Source organism: Microcaecilia unicolor, chromosome 14, assembly GCF_901765095.1.
Source record: "Microcaecilia unicolor chromosome 14, aMicUni1.1, whole genome shotgun sequence".
Lineage (NCBI taxonomy): Eukaryota > Metazoa > Chordata > Amphibia > Gymnophiona > Siphonopidae > Microcaecilia > Microcaecilia unicolor.
Genome location: NC_044044.1, coordinates 6,180,148 through 6,202,257, shown reverse-complemented (window position 1 = coordinate 6,202,257; position 22,110 = coordinate 6,180,148). Strand labels below are relative to the sequence as shown.

At 42.0% G+C, this 22,110-nt stretch overlaps 1 protein-coding gene across 1 annotated transcript; it reads right to left on the bottom strand.

Moving 5' to 3' along the window:
• Window positions 1-20,646: 20,646 nt before the first annotated feature.
• Window positions 20,647-21,576, bottom strand: LOC115458230 (olfactory receptor 24-like). The gene has a single exon (XM_030188090.1). The coding sequence runs from the start codon at window positions 21,574-21,576 to the stop codon at window positions 20,647-20,649; it is 930 nt and encodes a 309-aa protein (XP_030043950.1).
• Between the last annotated feature and the right edge of the window lie 534 nt (window positions 21,577-22,110).

Here is a 22,110-nt window from a genome sequence, read left to right as displayed (position 1 = left end):
AAAAGCAAAATATAGTACTTAGCATATCCATATATTTCTTCAACAGTGTATACTAAGCCTGACCCAATACCAAGTTTCAAATCCTTCACAATGCTGAGCCCCTGGTGTAGGATTTGAAACTTGGTATTGGGTCAGGCTTAGTATACACTGTTGAAGAAATATATGGATATGCTAAGTACTATATTTTACTTTTTCATTTTTTCATTCTGTCATGACTGTGGCCATGACCCCTCTTTTGACTCACCTTATTCTATACAACCACACTTTCACTTGGAAGTTTGAATAATTTATATAGCAACATCTTCATCTATTATCAACCAATGAAAAATGAAACCCTGACTCCTAGCTGTGATATCATATCACCATTAGAGATATCGGTGACTATTTTGAGGAGCTGGAGCTATGAGGTGAAAGTGAGTGGGAATTATTTCTGCTCCACTAAACATTGGGCACCTGAATAAGCTCACAGATAGGGTCAGGAGGGATGGGAGCTGCTGGGCTAGGTTCTGTGAGGGGCTTAGGAACCAGGAAGGGGGATTGGTGCCATTTGTCAGGCTCTTGCCCATATATAGGTGCCTTCTCCACTGGGGGAGCCTGAATAGAGGTCAAATATCACTAGATGACACCTGCTTAGGGGGTTGGATGATGAAAATTGGGGCATCTAATATGGAGGGCATCGAGGCATTGATACTGCTAGCTGGGTGGAGTGGCTTGGGGGGAGGGGTTCCATGGACAGACCAGTTACCATGGGAGTGGGGGGTTTCTTTGGAGGGGGAACAAGCTGGCAATGGGGTGGAGGAAACCTTTGGAGAGCAGCTGATGTTGGAATCATAGTGCATTCCAGAGGGAGCAGTGATTTAAGAAAGCTACTGCTCTCTCTCTCTCTCTCTCTGTATGTGTTGGGGGTTGGAGTTTGTATGTTGGTTTTCCAGACATGATGCTTTCTAAAATCACTGCTACCTCTATACATACAGGGCCTTTAACCCTCACTTCACTGCTTATTTTACAATAGAATCAATGTTTCAGTCTCTTTGAGCAGGGACTGTCTTTTTTGTGTATGGTGTACAGTGCTGCGTATGCCTTGTAGCGCTATAGAAATGATAAGTAGTAGTAGTTTAGCAGAGCCTCTTGTAAAATAGTATGAAAATTCCCTATGTACTGAATTGGACATGTGGATTCCCCTCTCCACATTGGGGTCAATTTAATAAAGATATGGGATAGGAGATGTTGCAAGGATGTGGGATGGGCTAACAACAGCCATGCCACTTAATTGGTAGTTGTGGAAGTAGGATGGTGGGTGGCAAAGGGGGGTTTACTTTTGAGTGGAGGAGTGGAGATATATCTACTAATAATGAAGATTTGTTACTGGTGATGGCATTTTGACTACAGTGCATATGGCTATAATATAGTGGCTCATGTTCAAAAGAGAAAACTGTCTAAAAAGTGGCATAAAGCAGCATTTGGCAGTTTTTTTCTCACAGAAATTTCCAAATCAATATTTTCAAAACCAATTTTTAGACGTTTTTCTAGGAAGTCTGTCAGAAGTGCGTACAAAAAACAAGGGGGGTGTGCCGGGGGTGTTAAGGGCGGGATTTTGCTGTTCCTAAGGCTTGGATGTTTTACAGCCATAATGGAACATAGTAACATAGTAGATGACAGCAGAAAAAGACCTGCACGGTCCATCCATACAGGACTAAAACTAAGATATTTTGAGCTAGACCAGTTTTTATAACGAATAAGGCACAAAAGAATGTCCTAAATAACCAGATGGCCACTAGAAGGGATCAGGGGTGAACACCCAATACCCCCTAGTGGTTACTGACCCCTTTCCACTCCCCAAAAATGTGAATAAAATATGACTTCCCACCCTCTATGACAGCCTCAGAAGTTAGAGCCAGGTCTATTAGAGCAACTTGCAGGTCCCTGGAATAGTGTAGTGGTCAGTGCAGTGCACCCTGGCTTGGGGGACTCAGGTCCCTATCTCCCTCTACCTGTCACATTTGTGGTGGAAACTGTGAGTCCTCTAAAATTTACCAGAAACCCACTGTACCCACAAATAGGTGCCCCCCTTCACCTATAAGAGCTACAGTTGGGGGTATAGTGCGTTTTCTGTGGGTTTTAGGGGGCTCAGCAGACAAAATATGGGAGCAATGGTGAGATGTGTATCTGGGAGCATGTTTTTGAAGTCCACTGCAGTACCCCCTAGGTGCCCCATTTATCTCCTAAGATGTCTGGAGGACCAGTCCGCTAAAAATGCTGGCTCCTCCTACATCCAAATGACTTGATTTTCTGCATTTTGCACTTGGACTTTTTTTTTAATGGATCAATAAACAAAATGTCCAAATAACAAAGCCTTGTTCAAAACAGTATTTTTGAAAAAAAAAATGATAGATGTTTTTCTTTTTTGAAAATGACGTTCTTTTCTATTCAGATTTTGGACTTTTTTGTACAACGTCCAAAGTCGGATTTAGATGTCTTATCAAAATGCCCCTCTTAGTGATACATTTATCATGGGAAAGTAATGGGGAATGACCACAGTACAATTCAGTTGATTATAGCATGGGTTTAGTATGAACACTCATATTCTGATATCTGACATCAATACATATCAAACATTTTGCACAATAGATTATTTTGAGTTCCAAAAGTCTTGAATGGTTCAAAATGTTTTCTTTCTGCTTATTGTTTTTTTCAAAGCTACATTTAACGTTTTGCTTCTCAAGCTATAAATCAGGGGGTTTAACAGTGGAAGAGTGACTATATACATTGCAGTAGCCAGCTTTTTTGATTTTACTTGGTTTCCTGACTCAGGCAATACATATACTCCTATCATCGTCCCATACAAGAAAATGATAACAGTAAAGTGTGAGGAGCAGGTAGAGAAGGCCTTGTTTTTCCCCTCTCTAGAATGGATTTTCAGGATGGTAGAAATTATAAACACGTAGGAAGTCATGGTTAGAAGAAATGGGATGAATACTGAAATCACTGATCCTATTGAAATCATAGTTTGAATGACTGAGGTGTCCGTGCAGGAAAGTTTCAGCACTGCTAAAAAGTCACAAAAAAAGTGATCAATTACATTGAAGTCACAGAAAGAAAACTGAGATAGAGTAATAGAGTATGGCAAACATTCCAAGAAGCCAGATACCCATGAGGCACCTGCCAGAAGAGCACAGACTCTCTTATTCATGACAATAAGGTAACGCAGTGGATTACATATCGCAACATAACGATCATAAGCCATGGTTGCAAGAAGCAGAAGTTCTATCGCAAAACAAGATGTAGAAAAAAAATTTTGTGTGATACATTCATTAAAAGATATGGTGCTACTCTGTTTTAGGAGAACTGCTAGTAATTTAGGCACAGTGATCATCAAAGAAGAGATGTCAATGATAGACAAGTTGGCCAAGAAATAATACATAGGGATGTGCAGGTGTTGATCAGCACATACTATGCAGATAACAAGGAGGTTGCCCAGCACAGCCATCAGGCAAATGAGTAAGAAAAGAATGAAGAGAGGGAGCTGCAGCTCTGGAAATTCTGAGAATCCCAGAATCAGGAATTCTGTCACTCTGGTGTGATTTCTCATTTTCCTGTATTCAGAGTATGGCGAGCTATAAAAAAAAAAGATGACAAACTGAGATAAATGAAACATAATTGTGAGAATATAAAGACTCACTTAAGGGAGAAAGTTCAAATATACTACACAGTTGCACAGCCAAATTGTCACATAATTTAACATGTCATATTTGGATATATAAGGAGAAACCTAAAGAATACGGACACTCTGCAGTACCACAATCAGAAACTGCTAATTCAGAGGTAAGGAGCTACAATGGGCTAAAAATGTTTTATTGATGTGACCATTCGGCATGCACCCTGCTGTAGAAGTCCTATTGTAAATATTTATACACACATAAAAACTCAAATTATATGAAGGCTATTTTCAAATATTATAATTAAAATAAAAACATGTGTAAATAAATGAATAAATACATAAAATGGTGTCAGAACTTATGCAATTTCTAAGAAACAGATTTAATTGAAAAGATTGATGTGGTGGATATTAAGGGCCTGGTTTACAAAGGCGCACTAGTGTTTCTATCATGTGCATTAAATTAGCGTGCATTAGCCATGTAGATGCCCATAGAACACACGCATTTTTAGCGTATGACAGTTTCTTTGGTGTGGTTGACTTTCATCAAAAGCCCCTGTGGCATGATTGCACAAGTTTTGAGCACCCTTTTATGAAGCAGCAGTAAGCCCAATGCGGACTTACTGCTCGCTAAAAATGAAGTACCGCTGGGCTGGCGCAGTAGTAGTTCCCTCCCCCAGAGCACGCCATTTCCAGCGCTGCAAAAGTATTTCAGTTTTTGTAGGGCCGTTGTGTACCCAGTGGTAATTGGTTACTGCCGTGTTAGCGAGGGAGCCCTTATCGCCACCTCCTTGGATGATGGCAAGCGCTCTTCCCCCACCCCATCCCCAAAATGGCCACACTTCAAGTGGGTCACTTGCCGCACAGCCATTTCTTTAAGAAAAGTTAAACCTGCCTTTCACCTCCTGCGGTAAAAGGGGGTCTCGTCATGCATCAAAAAAATGCAGCGATGCCAGCACAGACCCCTTTTCTCGCAGCTTCATAAAAAGACCTATTATTTATTTACACATTTTTCTTATTTTTATTTTAGTATTAGAAAATAGCATTTATATAATTTGAGTTGCACATAGTAAAAGGGTTTTTTGGATTTGTTAGATACCCGAGGAGTTTTAATATAAGCACATATAAGCATCCATATAAATAAAATATACATTAAAATCATAATAACAATAAATAATTAACCCCCTTTTACAAAGCTGTGCTAGCTGATGTCACGCAGTAATGCCAATTTGAATGGGCTTTGCTGGCATTACTGCAGCAGCAGCCTCTAGTGTGGCTTGTTAAAAGGGGGCCTAAATGCTGAAGTCATAAAAATATATATTACTAAAAGCTAAATACACAAGATTTTAAATGTAAGAATAATATTTAAGAAATGAATTATAATCAGTAACAGATAATGGAAAAATAGGAGACCAAATTAAACCATTAGAAAACACGAACCAAAAGTAAGCAATAAAGCTCATACATATAAAAATGAAACTGAATGTAAGATTTAATATAAAAACAGCAATGTAAGATAACTGCAGTATCAATGCTACATTGATGTTTTTATATAATCCTATATAATAAAAAGCACCTCCAACATTCCGAAGCTGACTCCGTGGCACTGTGGCAGTGTAGGGTTCGTAAGTCTGTATTTCAGCGTTTCATTGGCTCTCACTGTCCCCGCCCTCACGTCGAGGAAACGGAATGCTGCATAGTTGCCAAGCAACCAAACGTGACATCACAGGAACGAAGAACCAATCAGACAGAATGAAACTTGGAGGAGGGAAGTAGAGTGGATTGAATCTCTAACAAACAATTATATACAGGGAGGTACGAACATCAGTGCAGGCAAGTGCACAGAACGGAAGGGAAGACAAACATTTAATCACTTTGCCACTCACTCACACACATCACACACACACACACACACACACACACTCAATCACTCTGTGTATCTCTCTCTTACACTGTCTGTAAAACACACTGTCATTCTCAGTTTCTCACATGGGCAACTGTATGTTGCATTCTCACGAGTTAGGAGCTATTCTGATGTGATTGTTAAACTGATTGAAGGGCCTGAACAAGGAAAACGTTTACCACATTGTAACACAGTTTATACAAAAAATATTGTATATAAAGAAATCTTACACATATTATATTCAGAATACAACCATGGAAACATTAATGGCAGGAACTCATTACATTGCTAGCACCCATTTCATTGCGTTAAGAAATGGGCCTTTTTTACTAGTAAGACAATAAAACTAATAAAAAGTGCATGGGCCCCTTTCATTAAGCGGTGGTAAGCCCAACGGCGGCTTACCACTCACTAAACAGGAAGTACCATTGAGCTACTGCAGCAGACTGGTATTTCCCACCCTTAGCGCTCTGTCATATCTGGTGTGCAGCTGGTGGTAATCAGGCAGTGCCACGTGCTGCCTGGTTACTGCCGGGTTAGCGTGGAAGTCCTTACCGCCACCTCAGTGGGTGGTGGTAAGGGCTCCTCCCCCAAAATGGCCGCAAAGCAAGTGCTTTACTTGCCGCATGGCCATTCCTACAGCGCAGGCCCCCTTATGCCACAGCTTGGTAAAAGGGGCCCTATATGTATTATTATTATTATTAACATTTGTATAGCGCTACCAGACGCACGCAGCGCTGAACACCTGACACAGAGAGACAGTCCCTGCTTGATAGAGCTTACAATCTAAAAATACAGACAGACAAGACAATTAAGGGAGAGGAAAGTACTGGGTGAGAAGGAACAAGGATAGGGGAATTGAGTAGTGGTTAGGAGCCAAACGCAGTGGTGAAAAGGTGGGTTTTCAGTATAGATTTGAAAACAGGTAGAGATGGAGCTAGGCATACAGGCTCAGGAAGTCCATTCCAGGCATAAGGTGTCGCGAGGGAAAAGGAACGAAGCCTGGAATCAGAGAGGCACAGCCAATCTATAATATAATATTAACAAAAGTATAAAAAAAACATATTCATTTTCAATTTGCACCCCTATGAATTTAAATAGTAGCTGATCAGCATTCGAAGCAGGAGAGATTCCTGCACCATTAAATTGCTTATGCCTGCCTAACTGCTGAAATTCAGCAGCACAACCTGACATCACTGCTAAATATTAGCACTAAATACTCTTACACTTTCCAATTAGTGCTGGGGCACTCTGTGGGTGGAGCTTAGGTGAAGCTTAGTTGGAACTGCAACTTAACCAGTTAGCAGTGACATTCAGACCTCTAACCAATTAAGTAAGGAACTGAAGTTAGGATAGCAAAATAGCTGTCCTAACTTTAGGTGCTGAGCTAAGCACCAGTTTGAATATTGGCCATTGCCCAGTTAAATTCCGAGTAGTAGCATCAAGCATTCTGGTGCTCCCTCTCTACCATGAAATATGGACCCCCTCCTGTTCCACCCTCAATGAACTTAAGCCCCTGACTGAGCTTCTCAGACCTACATCATATATTCTTGGTGGTCCTATAAGTAGGAGTGATACCCATTTACTCCTGCTAATTGTGGCTCCAATCACAAAATTGCTGCCATTAATCCTAGGGGCAGTCTTGCAGTAGGATCTCCTAGATCACCAGGGATATATGAGGTAGGCCTGGGAAGAGCCTAAGAAGGTAGAGGTGGGTGGGTGGGGTCATTGTTTGGGGTCTTCAAGTCATCATGGATGTGAGAGTGGGGGATGTGGATCACGGGGGAAGGAGAGGGAATTGGAAGTGATGAGGGCATTGCATACCTTATGCAATATTTAGGCCTGCATAAGTGTTTTAGGTGGGTTCCTTCTGAATATTGGCTAGGATCTGAATGAGCTGCATCATCTAGCACATTCCAAATTAGCCCCAGATATTGAATTCCAGTGACTGGACATACCCTGGTACTGAATATCTGGATTACTTTTGCCCACAGTAGTCAGCATTTAATATGACCCTGTCCACCATGGTGTACATATAGTATAGAGATATAGATAGATACAGATATAGAGATATTGATAGTTTATCATTTATTGAATTTAATATGCTGCCCTTTTTGAAATATAAGTCAAAGGGCCCTGTTTACTAAGCCGCGCTGTAGGCATGTGCTAAAAATTAGCATGGGCTAACGCTAGAGATACCCATAGGAATATATGGGTGTCTATAGTATTAGCACACTCTAAAAAGTTAGCGCGGCTTACAGGCTTATTTTCGAAAGTGCCGAAATCGGTATAATCGAAAGTGGCGTTTTTGACAGCATCGCCGCTTTCCCGTCACCTCGCCGGCGAAAGTTCAAGGGGGCGTGTCGGCGGCTTAGCAAAGGCGGGACATGGGCGGGCATGGGCGTGGCTACCAGGTGGCCGGCTTTCGTGGATAATGGGAAAAAAAAGCGGCGTTAAGCAGTATTTCGCCGGGTTTACTTGGTCCTTTTATTTTCACTACCAAGCCTCAAAAAGGTGCCCCAACTGACCAGATGATCTTTGAAGGGAATGGGGGATAACCTCCCTGTTGTCCCCCAGTGGCCACCAACCCCCTCCCACACTAAAACAATAAAAATAAAAACCTTTTTTACCAGCCTGTATGCCAGCCTCAAATGTCATACCCAGCTCCCTGACAGCAGTATGCAAGTCCCTGGAGCAGTTTGTAACGGGTGCAGTGCACTTCAGGCAGGCAGACCCAGGTCCATCCCCCCCCTCCTGTTACACTTGTGGTGCTAAGTGTTGAGCTCCCCAGATTCTCCCAAAACCCACTGTACCCACATGTAGGTGCCCCCCTTCACCCATATGGGCTATGGTAATGGTGTAGAGTTGTGGGGATTGGGGTTGGGGGGATTTGGGGGGCTCAGCAGCCAAGGGAAGGGAGCTATGCACCTGGGAGGTTTTTTTGTATTTTTAAAAATTGTTAGAAGTGCCCCCTAGGGTGCCCGGTTGGTGTCCTGGCATGTTAGGGAGATCAGTGCAGTACAAATGCTGGCTCCTCCCATGACCAAATGCTTTGGATTTTGCTGGCCAGCAGTTTTTTCCATTATTGCTGAAAAACAATACCGGTGATCTCAAACCCAGCGAACTCTGGCATTTGGCCGGGCTAAACCGTATTATCGAAAGAAAAGATGGCCGGCCATCTTTTTCGATAATACGGTTCCGGCCAGCTGTAGTGCCGCCGCCAAAATAGATCTCCAGCGAACTATTTCGCCGGCGATGTTCGATTATGCCCCTCTTAGTGAACAGGGCCCAAAGTGAACAGAGCTCTTGCAAATGATCACATAAAATAACATAACACATATGGACTCACAGTTCTAAGGGCTCTTTTTACTAAATGGCGATAAGCCCAACGCAGATTTACAGCTCGTTGTAAAGGAAGCACCACCGGGCTACAGCAGGAGCTCGGTGGTTCTTCTGGAGCTACAAAAATTCATTTCTTTTTATAGCGCCGGATTGTACCCGGGTTTAATCAGAAGAGGGGACCACAAACTTAAATTACTCCAATGTGAACAAACATGCATTACAATTGAACCTATGAGGTACAGGGGTCCTTTTACTAAGCTGTAGAAAAAGGGGGCCTGTGCTGGTGTCAGTGCATGTTGTTTTCCTGCAGTGGGTAAAAGGCTGCTTTGATTTGTTTTATTTTTTAAAATCTAAAGAGAATCCACGTGCGTGAACTCAATAGATCCCACGAAGCATAAAATGAGAATAAAAGGAGAAGTGAATATGAGCCAGGCTATCCAAAAAACTTGAAACCAACCAAATTTGATGAATATTAAAACAAAATATGTTTATTAATTTTCAGATTCATATTCACACCTCCTTTTATTTTTTATTGAAATGATTGTGTGGCAAGTGAATATATGTATTTTTTTCTGTGATATTATACTATGGCTTTATATCAAAATATAGCAGTCAAGTTGCTTCACAATTCGTTGTCATTGACGATGTTACTCTACGTTTTTATTGAACACCTGTAGTTACCAGCTTCAAATAGAATCAACTTCATGCTTGCATTTAAGCATAGGCGGTCGGTGGCCCAGCTGTTTGTGGAGGCTAAAGGGGGCGGGGTTAGGGGGCGGGGCCGGGGGTGGAGCTTAAATCCATAATTGTCTGATAACACACAGAAAAAATAAATAAAAATAAAAGTCACAATTAATACCTTTTATTACATTTAGATATTAGATATGTATCATATGTCAAAGAATAAAGTGGTTGCTCAAAGCATATTCTAACCACAATCGCTCAACTGCAAAACACTATGCACAACTTTGTGCAAAAACACACTCAGAACCTTACTGTACCATAAATATTACACTGGGCAGAACCTAATACACCAATATACCACCCATACGGAAAATGCAGACCGTCAACAATATGAAACAAGGGATCATATCATCACAATTCTCATGTAGACCCACAAAACACCCTAATTCATGTTTAATGTGGGATAAAATGCCATAAATAAGTAAATAAATAAATAAAATATAAAATTTTAATGTTGCGCACGTGATTCTCAAAGTGGACATATTCTAAACACTATAATGAAAATAAAATGATCTTTTCTACCTTTGTTGTCTGGTGACTTTTTCTGATCATGCTGGCCCAGTATCCAATTCTGCTGCTATCTGTCCTCAGTGCAGGTCAGGAAGTCATCCACACTAAATATCTCCCTGGCAACCCAGGACAATATTTTCTTACTCTTTATGACTTTGTGATATAAGTAGAATCTTCACTCTTTGCTTGATTATCAGGGGTTTGTGGATAGGGAGATAGGAATCAATTTGTAAACATCAAAGCAATATGCTTCCCCCCCCTTTTTTCACAGAATGCTGACAGAAGACAATACATTTATATTTGAGCCTTCTGATTTTTTTCCTGAAATGATCTTGCTTGCACAGGTCATCTGTACTCTTGGGTTGCAAGAGTAGCTAAGAATGATAAATGAAACACTTTCACCAGAAGTAAATTTGCAGACAGAATCTGAAGATATAAGACATTGGAGAACATTAGCAAAGGGTTCTAATTTACAGTAAAGAGAGTTCTGATCCCATCACTTACAGTCTTGGCCAATAGTTTCTGCATCTCTAGTACGACAAGCTTGATATACTAGGGGTGTTTATGTTTGTTGATAGTTTCTTTTGTGTTGTGATCCCTGGATGTATAGTATTTGTTAACTATTTTCTGAATCTTATGACTAATATCGTTATGTAATTCTGCTTTTTGCCTATGGGTCAGCAAGCTTCATTTGCTGAGGGCAATAGCCTGCTGAATTTCCCTTTGAAGGTATACATGATGAGCTAAAAATGCAGTTTGAGCTTATTTCTTCTCCTTTTATATTTGGGAAAATAGAAGTGTTCTATAGACAGCATGCATAGTTTCCTCGCACTAGAGGGAGATATGTTTGTGTTTGTGTGCATCTGTGTGTGTGGAACTACTTAAAGGGGCTTTCTTTATAGATGTACACATTCATTTCTATTAATTCTTTGATATTACACTCATTTTCTTGGGTATCAGAATGGTTTACAATGAAAAAGCAACTTTGAGTATAGTAAAGTGAAGCTATTCACCTGTAGCTGGTGTTCTTTGAGGACAGAATGATGAATATTCTCACTGATGGATTGTATCATCTGACAGAGCCTGGTTTGGCAAGTGCTCTAGTCTCCAGCATTCTCCTAGAATATTTTGAAAGTAGCTGACCAAGTATGTGCATATCTTTCAGCCTGCTATCCTCACTTGGGAGAGCTCAGTACATTAAAATATTTGATAAGAATACAACTCCAAGGGGAGGTAGGCAATGTTTATCCTGCTGTCCTCCGAGAATCTATGCTACAGGTGAGGAACTATGCTTTCTCCTAGCATTATTATTGATGTGAATCCCTAGATACCAGCCTGTCTAGAAGAAAAGGAAAAAGAAATGAAGCATACACTTGCAAAGAAATTAATTTTCTTTCTTTCTTTCTTTCTTTCCCAGAAAAAAAATGAGCCTAGGGGGTGAACTTGGATTCTAGATTCCAAATAAGTTCTGAAGGACTGCCTGATCAAACCTGAAGTCATGACAGGGGTCCTGCACTAGGCAGTAGTGAGTAGTAAGAAGTGAATGTGTGGACTGAAGCCCATGTTGAAGCTCTGCAAATCTCCTTGAAGGTGACTCACCCCAAGTGAGCTACTGACACAGTCATGGCTTTGACATTGTGAGCAATAACATACATTTGTACAGTCACCCCAGCCTGGGCATAAGAAAAGAAAATGCATTATGTGAGCCAAACAGACATAGTTCACTCAATATTCAAAGTGATTTAAGCAGGAAGGAGAGTCTCTTGCACACTTAAATTTCTTGGTGCCACTCAAATGCTGATATTCAGTTGCACATAACTGGGCAGTGCTGATAAATATCAGCTCAGACAGGCCATGTTTAAAGTGGGCAGGTGAGAGGCAGCACAGGTGGTGGAGTTTGGGAAAAGCCCACAGTTAAATGAGTACCAATATTATTAAGTGTCTGCACCTGCAAAGTTAACCTTTAAATTTAGAACAGCTTCAAAGCTGCCATAATTCACGTGGAGGGGCATAATCGAACGGCGCTGGCCAAATAGCTTGTTGGCCATCTTTGGGGCCGGCGCCGTAAGTGGTCGGAGCCAACCGTATTTTCGAAAAAGATGGCTGGCCATCTTTTTCTTCACTAATACGGTTGGGCCCAGCCAAATGTCAGAGTTCGCCGGGTTTGAGATGGCCAGCATCGGTTTTCGGCCATAATGGAAAATAATGCCGGCGATCTCAAACCCGGCCAAATCCAAGGCATTTGGTCGTGGAAGGAGCCAGCATTTGTAGTGCACTGGTCCCCCTGATATGCCAGGAAACCAACCGGGCACTTCTAAAAATAAAAAATAAAAATAGCTCCCAGGTGCATAGCTCCCTTACCTTGGGTGCTGAGCCCCCCAAATCCCCCACAAAACCCACTCCCCACAACTCTACACCATTACCATAGCCCTTATGGGTGAATGGGGCACTTACATGTGGGTACAGTGGGTTTTGGGGGTTTTTGGAGGGCTCCCATTTACCACCACAAGTGTAACAGGTAGGGGGGATGGGTCTGGGTCCACCTGTCTGATGTGCACTGCACCCACTAAAAGTTGTTCCAGGGACCTGCATACTGCTGTCATGGAGCTGGGTATGACATTTGAGGCTGGCATAGAGGCTGGCAAAAAATGTTTTTTAATTTTTTTGGGGGGTGGGAGTGGGTTGGTGACCACTAGGGGAGTAAGGGGAGGTCATCCCCAATTCCTTCCGGTGGTCATTTGGTGAGTTGGGGCTCCTTTTAGAAGCTTGGTCATGAAAAAAAAAGGGACCAAGTACAGTCAGCAAAATGCTCTACAAGCCTGGATTTTTTTTTTTTCATTATTGGGCGAAGCCGGCCAGCTCGAGAGTACGCCCCCATCCCACCTTCACTACCCTACCAACACGCCCCCTTGATGTTTCGCCGGCTCCGCGACATAAAGCAGTTGGCACCGGCCAAAATATGCTTTCAATTATACCGATTTGGCCAGGATCAGGAGATCGCCGGCCATCTCCCGATTTGTGTCCGAAGATGGCCGGCGATCACTTTCGAAAATGAGCTGGCTAGTTAGCTATGCAGGCCCCAGCTAATAATCAGCCATAACCAAGATAGGTTTCTAATAATGGTCCAGGTCTTCTGATCCTCCCACCTGGAATGCCCCACTCTGATCCTCCTCCCACCCTATCAAAGCACCCCTCCCTTCTCCCAATCCTTCCTCCCCCTAGCAAAAATGAAATCCCCTTCAACCCCAATCCCAATAGGATCTCCCAGGCATACCTTGTGGTCCAATGGGGGTGCTGGGATCAGGAGCAAATATTGCTCACTCAATTGATTTGCTTTATTTTCTGTACAAAGGAAGATGAAGATTATGTTCCTATGTATTTTCCAAAAACACTATAATACAACAGTGCCTTCATATACGATCTAGATCTATTACACTCAGAGTTTTGCCATTAGCTTGCCCATAATTATAAAACTACTGCAGGTTAAACAGTGCAACACTCATAATTATAATAATAATTATTATTACATTTGTATCCCACATTATCCCACCTTTTTGCAGGCTCAATGTGGCTTACAATTCATCGTGGATACTGGAAATAGAAAAGAATGTACATTTGGTTTTACAGCAAGTTTTGGGTACATGATGGTGAAATACATAATATTGGAAATAGAAAAGAGTATACATTTGTTTTAGCAGAAGTTTTGGTTACATGATGGTGAGATACATGATAGTGTTAAAGCCATAGACATTAGGTGCATGATAGTGTGAAAGCAAAAGACATTAAAGAACATTCCTGGATATCTTAAAGAAAGTAGAGTTACGCGTGTTGTTCTTTATGATATATTTTGTCGAAGAGATAAGTTTTCAGGAGTTTGCGGAAATTGGTCATTTTGTAAACCGATTTCAGGTTACGTGGCAGTGAGTTCCAGAGCTGTGTGCTTGTATAGGAAAAGGTTGATGCATACATTGATTTGTATTTCAAGCATTTACATTTGGGAGGATGAAAATTGAGGAATGTGCGGGAGGATTTTTTTGCATTTCTGGGTGGTAGTTCTATTAGGTCCAACATGTAGGTTGGGGCGTCACCATGGATGATTTTATGGACCAAGGTACAGAGTTTGAACGTGATGCGTTCTTTGAGTGGGAGCCAGTGTAGTTTTTCGCGAAGGGGTGATGCGCTTTCGTATTTTGGTTTGCCGAATATAAGTCTGGCTGCCGTGTTCTGGGCTGTTTGGAGTTTTTTGAGTATTTGCTCTTTGCAGCCGGCGTAGAGTGAATTACAATAGTCCAGATGACTAAGTACCAGTGATTGTACCAGGTATCGGAAGACATTCCTTGGGAAAAATGGTCTGACTTGTTTTAGTTTCCACATTGAATGGAACATCTTTTTAGTTATGTTTTTTTGCATAGTTCTCAAGTGTTAGGTGTCGGTCAATGGTGACTCCAAGGATTTTTAGGGTGTCTGAGACTGGTAGACTTAGATTAGGTGTGTTGATGGTGGTGAATTCCTTCTTGTTGTATTGCGAGGTGAGTACTAGGCATTGGGATTTTTCGGCTTTTAGTTTCAGTCGAAATGCATCTGCCCAGGAGTTCATAATGTGTAGGCTTTGGTTGATTTCGTCGGAAATTTCTCTTAGATTGTGTTTGAATGGGATAAAGATTGTTACATCATCAGCATTTATGTATGGGTTTAGATTCTGATTCGATAATAGCTTAGCCAAGGGTGTCATCATTAGGTTGAATATGGTCGGTGAGAGGGGGGATCCCTGTGGAACGCCGCATTCAGGTGTCCATGTGGCTGATGTTGTCGAGTTTGATGCTCTTGAGTTTGCAGTAGTTATTCATTATTTGGCCAATATTAATCCTTTTTAAATGCTAAAATTAAATATTTGTTCCCTATTAACACCAATTTAAGCTATATTTACTCAATCAAAGTTTGACTAATGATCAAGTTTGTAATCATGATATATTAGTTAATCACAATCATATGCACTCAACCTTATTGATTCCATTGTATGACACACAGCAGACTTAATTGAATTCTCATGCTTCCAAAGTCTCGCTCCACCCTAGAGGGGTAGTTGTAGGATAGTTAGGCCCCTTGGGTTGGTTATGATAAAAGGGGAATCCCAATGCTGCATTTCATCCAGCATATAATTATGTATCCACATGCTGACTCTTGCAATGGCCTCATCCCTTATTGTGCCAGAGCACCCCTGTCACCTCAGATATATACATCCCCCCCCCCACAGGACTCTAAGAGCCCTCTGGAAAGGATGGCCCCACACCCACTAGTAGTCATGTGTGCCGGCCCTTTGGAGGTCTGGCAAGAGGGGAATGTAGAAATATACTGTCACTTGTTCTCAGTATAATACAGGTCAATGGCTCAGGCTCAGGCTAAGAGCTAGACCTTTAAAAATCAGAGCACCATTACACAGTTACATTTCACTATGGCAAGTGCTGAAATGAGGTAATTGAGAGCTGACAGAGGGTGGGGAAAATCTACTCTGTGAACAATGAGGAGACTGGCACCTACAAGACGTCATGAGCAAGGGTTGTTATGGTTTTGTAGAGATAGTACTGGGTCAGCTGCACCCCGGGTGAGAACATCCAAAGGGGGTGGCTAGAGGAAGGTTTGGGAACATGTGAAGTCATTCTGGTCAACTGATCAGAGCCAAAGAGCTCTGGTGAGAAAGCTGGGGTCCATTGGAATCAATGGGGGGCCAAAATGGTATAAAAAAAGGCAGTCTGAAGGGTACTGGGCGCTAGAAGGCTCTAGACAGCAGAAGAGGGGGATCAGATTGCACCTGCTGTGTGATCAAGAGATGGATGCCTGATTTGCCTGTACTGCTGTTGGTGAGATTGTAATAAACTATATTCTTATTTCCCAGCGAGTCCTTCTGATTATGGAGTTTGTTAATTCCTGGACTGTGTAAAGAGCAGTCTGGGGGAGTATGAGATCAGAATAGTTGGTGGGAACACGCAAATTATTTACAGTTACTCCTCTCCCTGCCTGGGTCGCTGTTTGCTGCTGATGTCACTTTGATCTACTCCATGAAGCAGACCACTTCCAGCAGAAGGAAGCCATGGTCCCAGGCAGCCTCAGAACATTGGAGGTGAGAATTATTATATAGGATATTCATAGATGTTTGTATTTTAATTATTTTTCATTTAGATTCATTTGATCCCTGAGGCAGGCCTTTTCTGCCAAAACACAGCCATGTCGGGTGGTTTTCATGGTTTTTATGAATAAAGACTCCTTGATATCCTTCTTGTGTCTACCTCACTTTGTTGTTTGCTGGAGATGAAAACAGTAACAGAATTCAAAAATGCATTGGATAAACACACAGGAATCCTTCATGAAAAGTATGGAACCAAATAAGTTTAGTGGTGATTAGATAGCAACACCAGTAACTGAGAAGCATAGTGGTGAATAGATGATAACACCAGTAATTGGTAAACAAAGCCCATGCTAGGCAGACTTCAACAGTTTGTGCCCTGATCATGGCTGGACAGATTCAGCTTCAGTTGTTGGAGAACAAGGCCAGTGCTGGGCACGCTTCTTCAGTCTGTGCGCTGATCGTGGCTGTAGAGATTTGGATGGACTGAAGTGGACTTCGATGACAACTTCAATAGTTGGAGAGTAAGGCTAAGGAGTGGCCTGGTGTGTGCACATTTTTTTCATGGGAACAACATGTTTTAAAAAACAGCTATTTTTAAGCACCAATATTAGCAATGCATTTCTGTATACAGCACAAAAAATAATTTTTGTGAACAACCATGTAAAATCTGTGAGTGATGCTCCTCAAATGTATAAGCAGTAGCTCATGCGCTCTGCTTAGAGGGAACATTGCTAGTACCAGACAAACATCTACAGTCTATGCCCTGAAAATGGCCCTGAAAATGGCAAGGACAAATCAAGATCAAGTATTCATATGTAGTTTCACATCATACCTTATGGACTGATGGACCATAAGGGTCTTTATCTGCCATCATCTATTATATGACTATGTAACAAGGCTCATTTTCAAAGCACTTAGAATTACAAAGTTCAATAGGTTACTATGGAACTTTGTAAGTCTAAGTGCTTTGAAAATATGCCTCCACGTTACTAGCTTGTTAATGCTTCTGCATTCATTTTCCACCCATGGCACACCCACTCCAAAAAATATTTGAAACAAAATAGCTAACAAACCAGTTAACATGTGGAAGCAGTCAAAATACTGCAGAACACTAATACAGTTTGTGGTAGCCTGTTTTCCTACGCTAAGCACGCATTAGGGCTATACACCCTTTAGTAAAATGACCTAATAGTGAGCTGAGTGGTGGTGTCTATAGCCCCTTGCACCTTAGTACCTAAATGGTGAAAAATAGGAGATGACCTCTACGTGGGAACCAAAGCAAACAAGAAAGTAAAGGATAACACAATGACTTCCACACTGGGAGTGTCAATCAACAAATGCCATCATATAGGCACTAGATTGGCAATGGGAAAGGGAAAGAAATGGGATTAAGCTAAGGAAGAATTAACCTAGATAGTTTATTTATTTATTTGTTACATTTGTACCCCACATTTCCTCACCTATTTGCAGGCTCTTTGTGGCTTACATAGTACCGTGAAGCGATAGCCATGTACGGTGAAGAAACAAATGCAGAGTAATGTTATTGTCAATGAAATAGATATGTACAAACACATTAGGGAATCATAAAGAGGGAAGTTATATAAAGTTCATGGTGTTCAATTACAAGTTAAAGGAATAACTAACTAACCTCCCCAGTTTACTAAGCCGCGCTATCGGCTGCTGAGCACTAATGTTGACACTGCCATGCGGCAGCTGCTAGCACAGCTTAGTAAACATGGGGGTAACTAACTAAATAAATGAAAGGAAGAGAAAGTCAGGCCTGACATAAATATAATGAAGCAGGGAGAAAGAAGCAAGAGGGTAAAGAAGGGGGGATGAAGGGGCGGTAACATAACTTTGACTAAGGAAGATGTCTTCTGCTAGACTGTAGGTATTTCCCCATCATTGTATAGGAGGGACAGAAGACATCATGAGGGTAAAGAAGAGGGAGGACCAACAGCATGGAAGTCTTTGATCTACAAAAGTAACTCCCCTACCTACTGGTGGTCCTAATATCTTTTTCTCAATATAAAACCACAATTTCTAACCTTTTCTATTTTAATTAATATAGAGCTCATTTTACAACGCTAAGGCAAAAGGGGGCCTGTGCTGACATCGGCATGTGTTTTTCACGTGCACCAAAGCCCCCCTTTTACTGCAGCAGGTAAAAGCGAATTCTTCCTTTCCTGCAGGAAATGGCCATGCGGCAAGTGAATGGCCATGGCGATCTCCCGATCCCGGCCAAATCGGTATTCTCAAAAGCCAATTTTGGCCGGCTTCAATTGCTGTTTCATCGCGGCGCCGGCCAACCTTCAAGAGGGCGTGTTGGTAGGGTAGCGAAGGCAGGATGAGGAACGGGGCGGGGCGTGGGTAAGAGATGGCCAGCTTCACCTTATAATGGAAAAAAAGAGGCCGGCTTGAACGAGCATTAAGCCGGCTGGACTTGGTCCATTTATTTTTAGGACTGAGTTTGGAAAAAGTGCCCCAACTGACCAGATGACCACCGGAGGGAAGCGGAGATCACCTCCCCTTACTCCCCCAAGTGGTCACCAACCCCCTCCCACCCAAAAAAAAAACAAAAAAAACTTTTTTTTCCAGCCTGTATGCCAGCCTGAAATGTCATACCCAGCTCCTTGACAGCAGTATGCAGGTCCCTGGAACAGTTTTTAGTGGGTGCAGTGCACTTCAGACAGGTGGACCCATCCCCCACCTACCTGTTCCACTTGTGGTGGTTAATGTAGAGCCCTCCAACCCCCCCCCCCCAAAACCACTGTACCCACATGTAGGTGCCCCCCTTCACCCCTTAGGGCTATGGTAATGGTGTAGAGTTGTGGTGAGTGGGTTTGGGGGGGGGGGATTTGGGGGCTCAGCACACAAGGTAAGGGTCGTATGCACCTGAAAGCTATTTTCTTTTATTTTAAGTGCCCCCTAGGGTGCCCAGTTGGTGTCCTGGCATTTGAGGGGGGCCAGTGCACTACAAATGCTGGCTCCTCCCAAGGCCAAATGCCTTGCATTTCTCCGGGTTTGAGATGGCCGGGCCCGGTTTCCATTATGGCTGAAAAACGAAGCCGGCCATCTCATATAAACCCAGTGATCCTTCTCTAAACCCGGTGAGCGATTTGGCGTATTCGAAAATGCGCTTGGCTCCTCCCGCTTACGGCGTCGGTTATTGCAGTGGGCTTTGATCCTGGCAATCTGTGTTCAATTCCCTTCAGCTCCTTGTGACCTTGGGAAGTCACTTAACCCTCCATCGCCCCAGGTACAAAAATTAGAGCTCCTTTTACTAAGCGGCTGTAAGTCCAATGTTGTCTTACCGCTCACAGCAGCCCGGCAGTACCTCCCACCCCTAGCGTGCCATCATTTCCAGCACTACATTGCGGACTTACCGCTCGCTAAACCAGAAGTACCGCTGAGCAACCGCAGCAGCTCAGCGGTAGTTCCCACCCCCAGGGCACACCATTTCCAGCACTATAAAAATATTTTTTTTATTTTTGTAGCGCCAGTGTTTATCTGGCGGTAATTGGGCAGTGTCACTGCTGCCCGGTTATTGCCAGGTTAGCACGGGAGCCCTCACTTCACTTGCTGCACAGCCATTTCTCAAAAAAACCCCTACCTTTTACCTTCTGCGATAAAAGGGGGACTTAGCGCACACATCAAAAACACATGCTGACACCAGCATAGGCCCCCTTTTGCCACAGCTTAGTAAAAGGACCCCTATATGTGTAAAGAATATACACTATTTGGAAAAATGTGCTCTATTTTGGTGTATTATTTCCCAATATTCATGCAGCATACATGCACTGATCTCACATATGCGCACAATTGAAAAATAGTGCTTACTCTTATAAAAGAATGCAAACCTTTTTCCAAAAGAGTACACACAATCTTCAAAAGTGCATACTCTTTGCAAAGAGGGATTTTCTTGTCATTTTTTCAAAACACAGTATTCAAAAATATAGGAGTACCCATTTTTTTCTCAATCAGTCCAAATCCCTATTTTAGTGCCCAGGCTTGCAAATCTGAAGTCATTATCACTGACTCTGTCTTCCTATTCAAAAGTCTTCCAGAGGGCAATGGAGCATTAGTGATCACTGCTGCTTCCTTGTCCATTTGCTTTGATAGATCCAATGGTATCTGATGAACTCAGGCCATGTGTATTATCGAAAGAACGTCAAGGGGCAGGTGGTATTGGAGAAAGGACTTAAGCACTACACTGCTTAATTGATGATATTGGTAGGGTTAGAAACAAGGGTGGAGGACCATTAGATGCCGTCTGATGGAGTGGAGTGATACTGGTGCTGGTATTATGGCTGTAGTATCAGTACAGAATAGCATATTTTTGTCAGACTTCAAAAAGTCTTAAGTGGCTTAAATTATTGACTTTCCATTTATTGCTTTTTTCAGGGCCACTTTTAACTCTTTGCTTCTCAAGCTATAAATAAGCGGGTTTAAGAGCGGAAGAGTGACTATATACATTGCAGTAGGCAGCTTGTTTGATTTCACTGTGTTTCCTGATTCAGGCTGCAAATACACCCCTATTATAGTCCCATATGAAAGAAGGATTACAGTAAGGTGGGAGGAGCAGGTGGAGAAGGCCTTGCTTTTCCCCTCTTTTGAAGAGATTTTTAGGATGGTGTAAATGATAAATACATAAGATGTCAAGGTTAGGAAAAATGGAGTGAAGATTGTAAGCACTGATATTCCAAAAGTAAAAATTTGAATTAATGAAGTGTCAGTGCAGGAAAGTTTCAGCAGTGCTATGATTTCACAGAAGAAGTGATTGATTACATTGGAGTCACAGAAAGAAAATTGTGATATACTAATAGTATGTGGCAATATTTCTAAACAACCAGTTACCCATGAGGCACCTGCCAGAAGAGCACAGAGTCTCTTATTCATGATAACGGGATAATGCAAGGGATTGCATATTGCAACATAACGATCATAGGCCATGGCTGCAAGAAGCAGATATTCTACTTCAAGACAGACCAAATAACAATACATCTGTGCAATACATTCACTGAAGGGTACAGTATTAGTCTTCTTTAAAAGAACTGACAATAACTTTGGTACAGTGACCATAAGGGAACAGATGTCTAAGAGAGACAGGTTGGCCAGGAAGAAATACATGGGAGCGTGTAAGTGTCGATCGGCATATACTATGCAGATAACGATGATGTTCCCCAACACAGCCATCAGGTAGAGGAGTAAGAAGAGAGTGAAGAGAGGGAGCTGCAACTCTGGGAATTCTGAGAATCCCATAATCAGGAATTCTGTCACATTGCTGTGATTTCTCATTTCTGTGGTTTCTTATATCTTGGTGTGCTGAAATATAAAATACGTAAAAGAATGAAAAAAGTAAAAAGTCTACATAAGACAATAAAATTTATCACAGTTATGTATTTACAAAGCGATAGATCTACATAAGAAATACAGCTGAATAGTGACTCATATACAATCACATAGTCAAACGGTCACACAATTACATAAGAGAAAACAAAAATGCAAACATTTTCCATAAAGATAGAGGGACCCAAACTGATTTAACCAGGCAGGACAATCTCCTGCCCAGTCAAAACACCTGTGTGGAGCTATCCACTAATATTCAGTGACAGTTAACCAGATGGTTAAGCATTTAGAAAAACATTGACAACTGCCTTCTCAATAAGTGACCTCATAAAATGTATCTACATAGGAAGAGGAGAGGTGGGACACATGCCAGGGACCAAGCCAGAAGATTTATGTGGGTGACAAAATTCAGTAGGTCTGCATATCCCTTTCCAGGGTTCAGTGCAGTTGATATTCTACAGTAGGTGAGAGGAAAGCCGATAA

Coding starts and splice junctions, on each gene's coding strand:
- LOC115458230 (XM_030188090.1), bottom strand. CDS start 21,576: ATGAGAAATCACAGCAATGTGACAGAATTCCTGATTATGGGATTCTCA.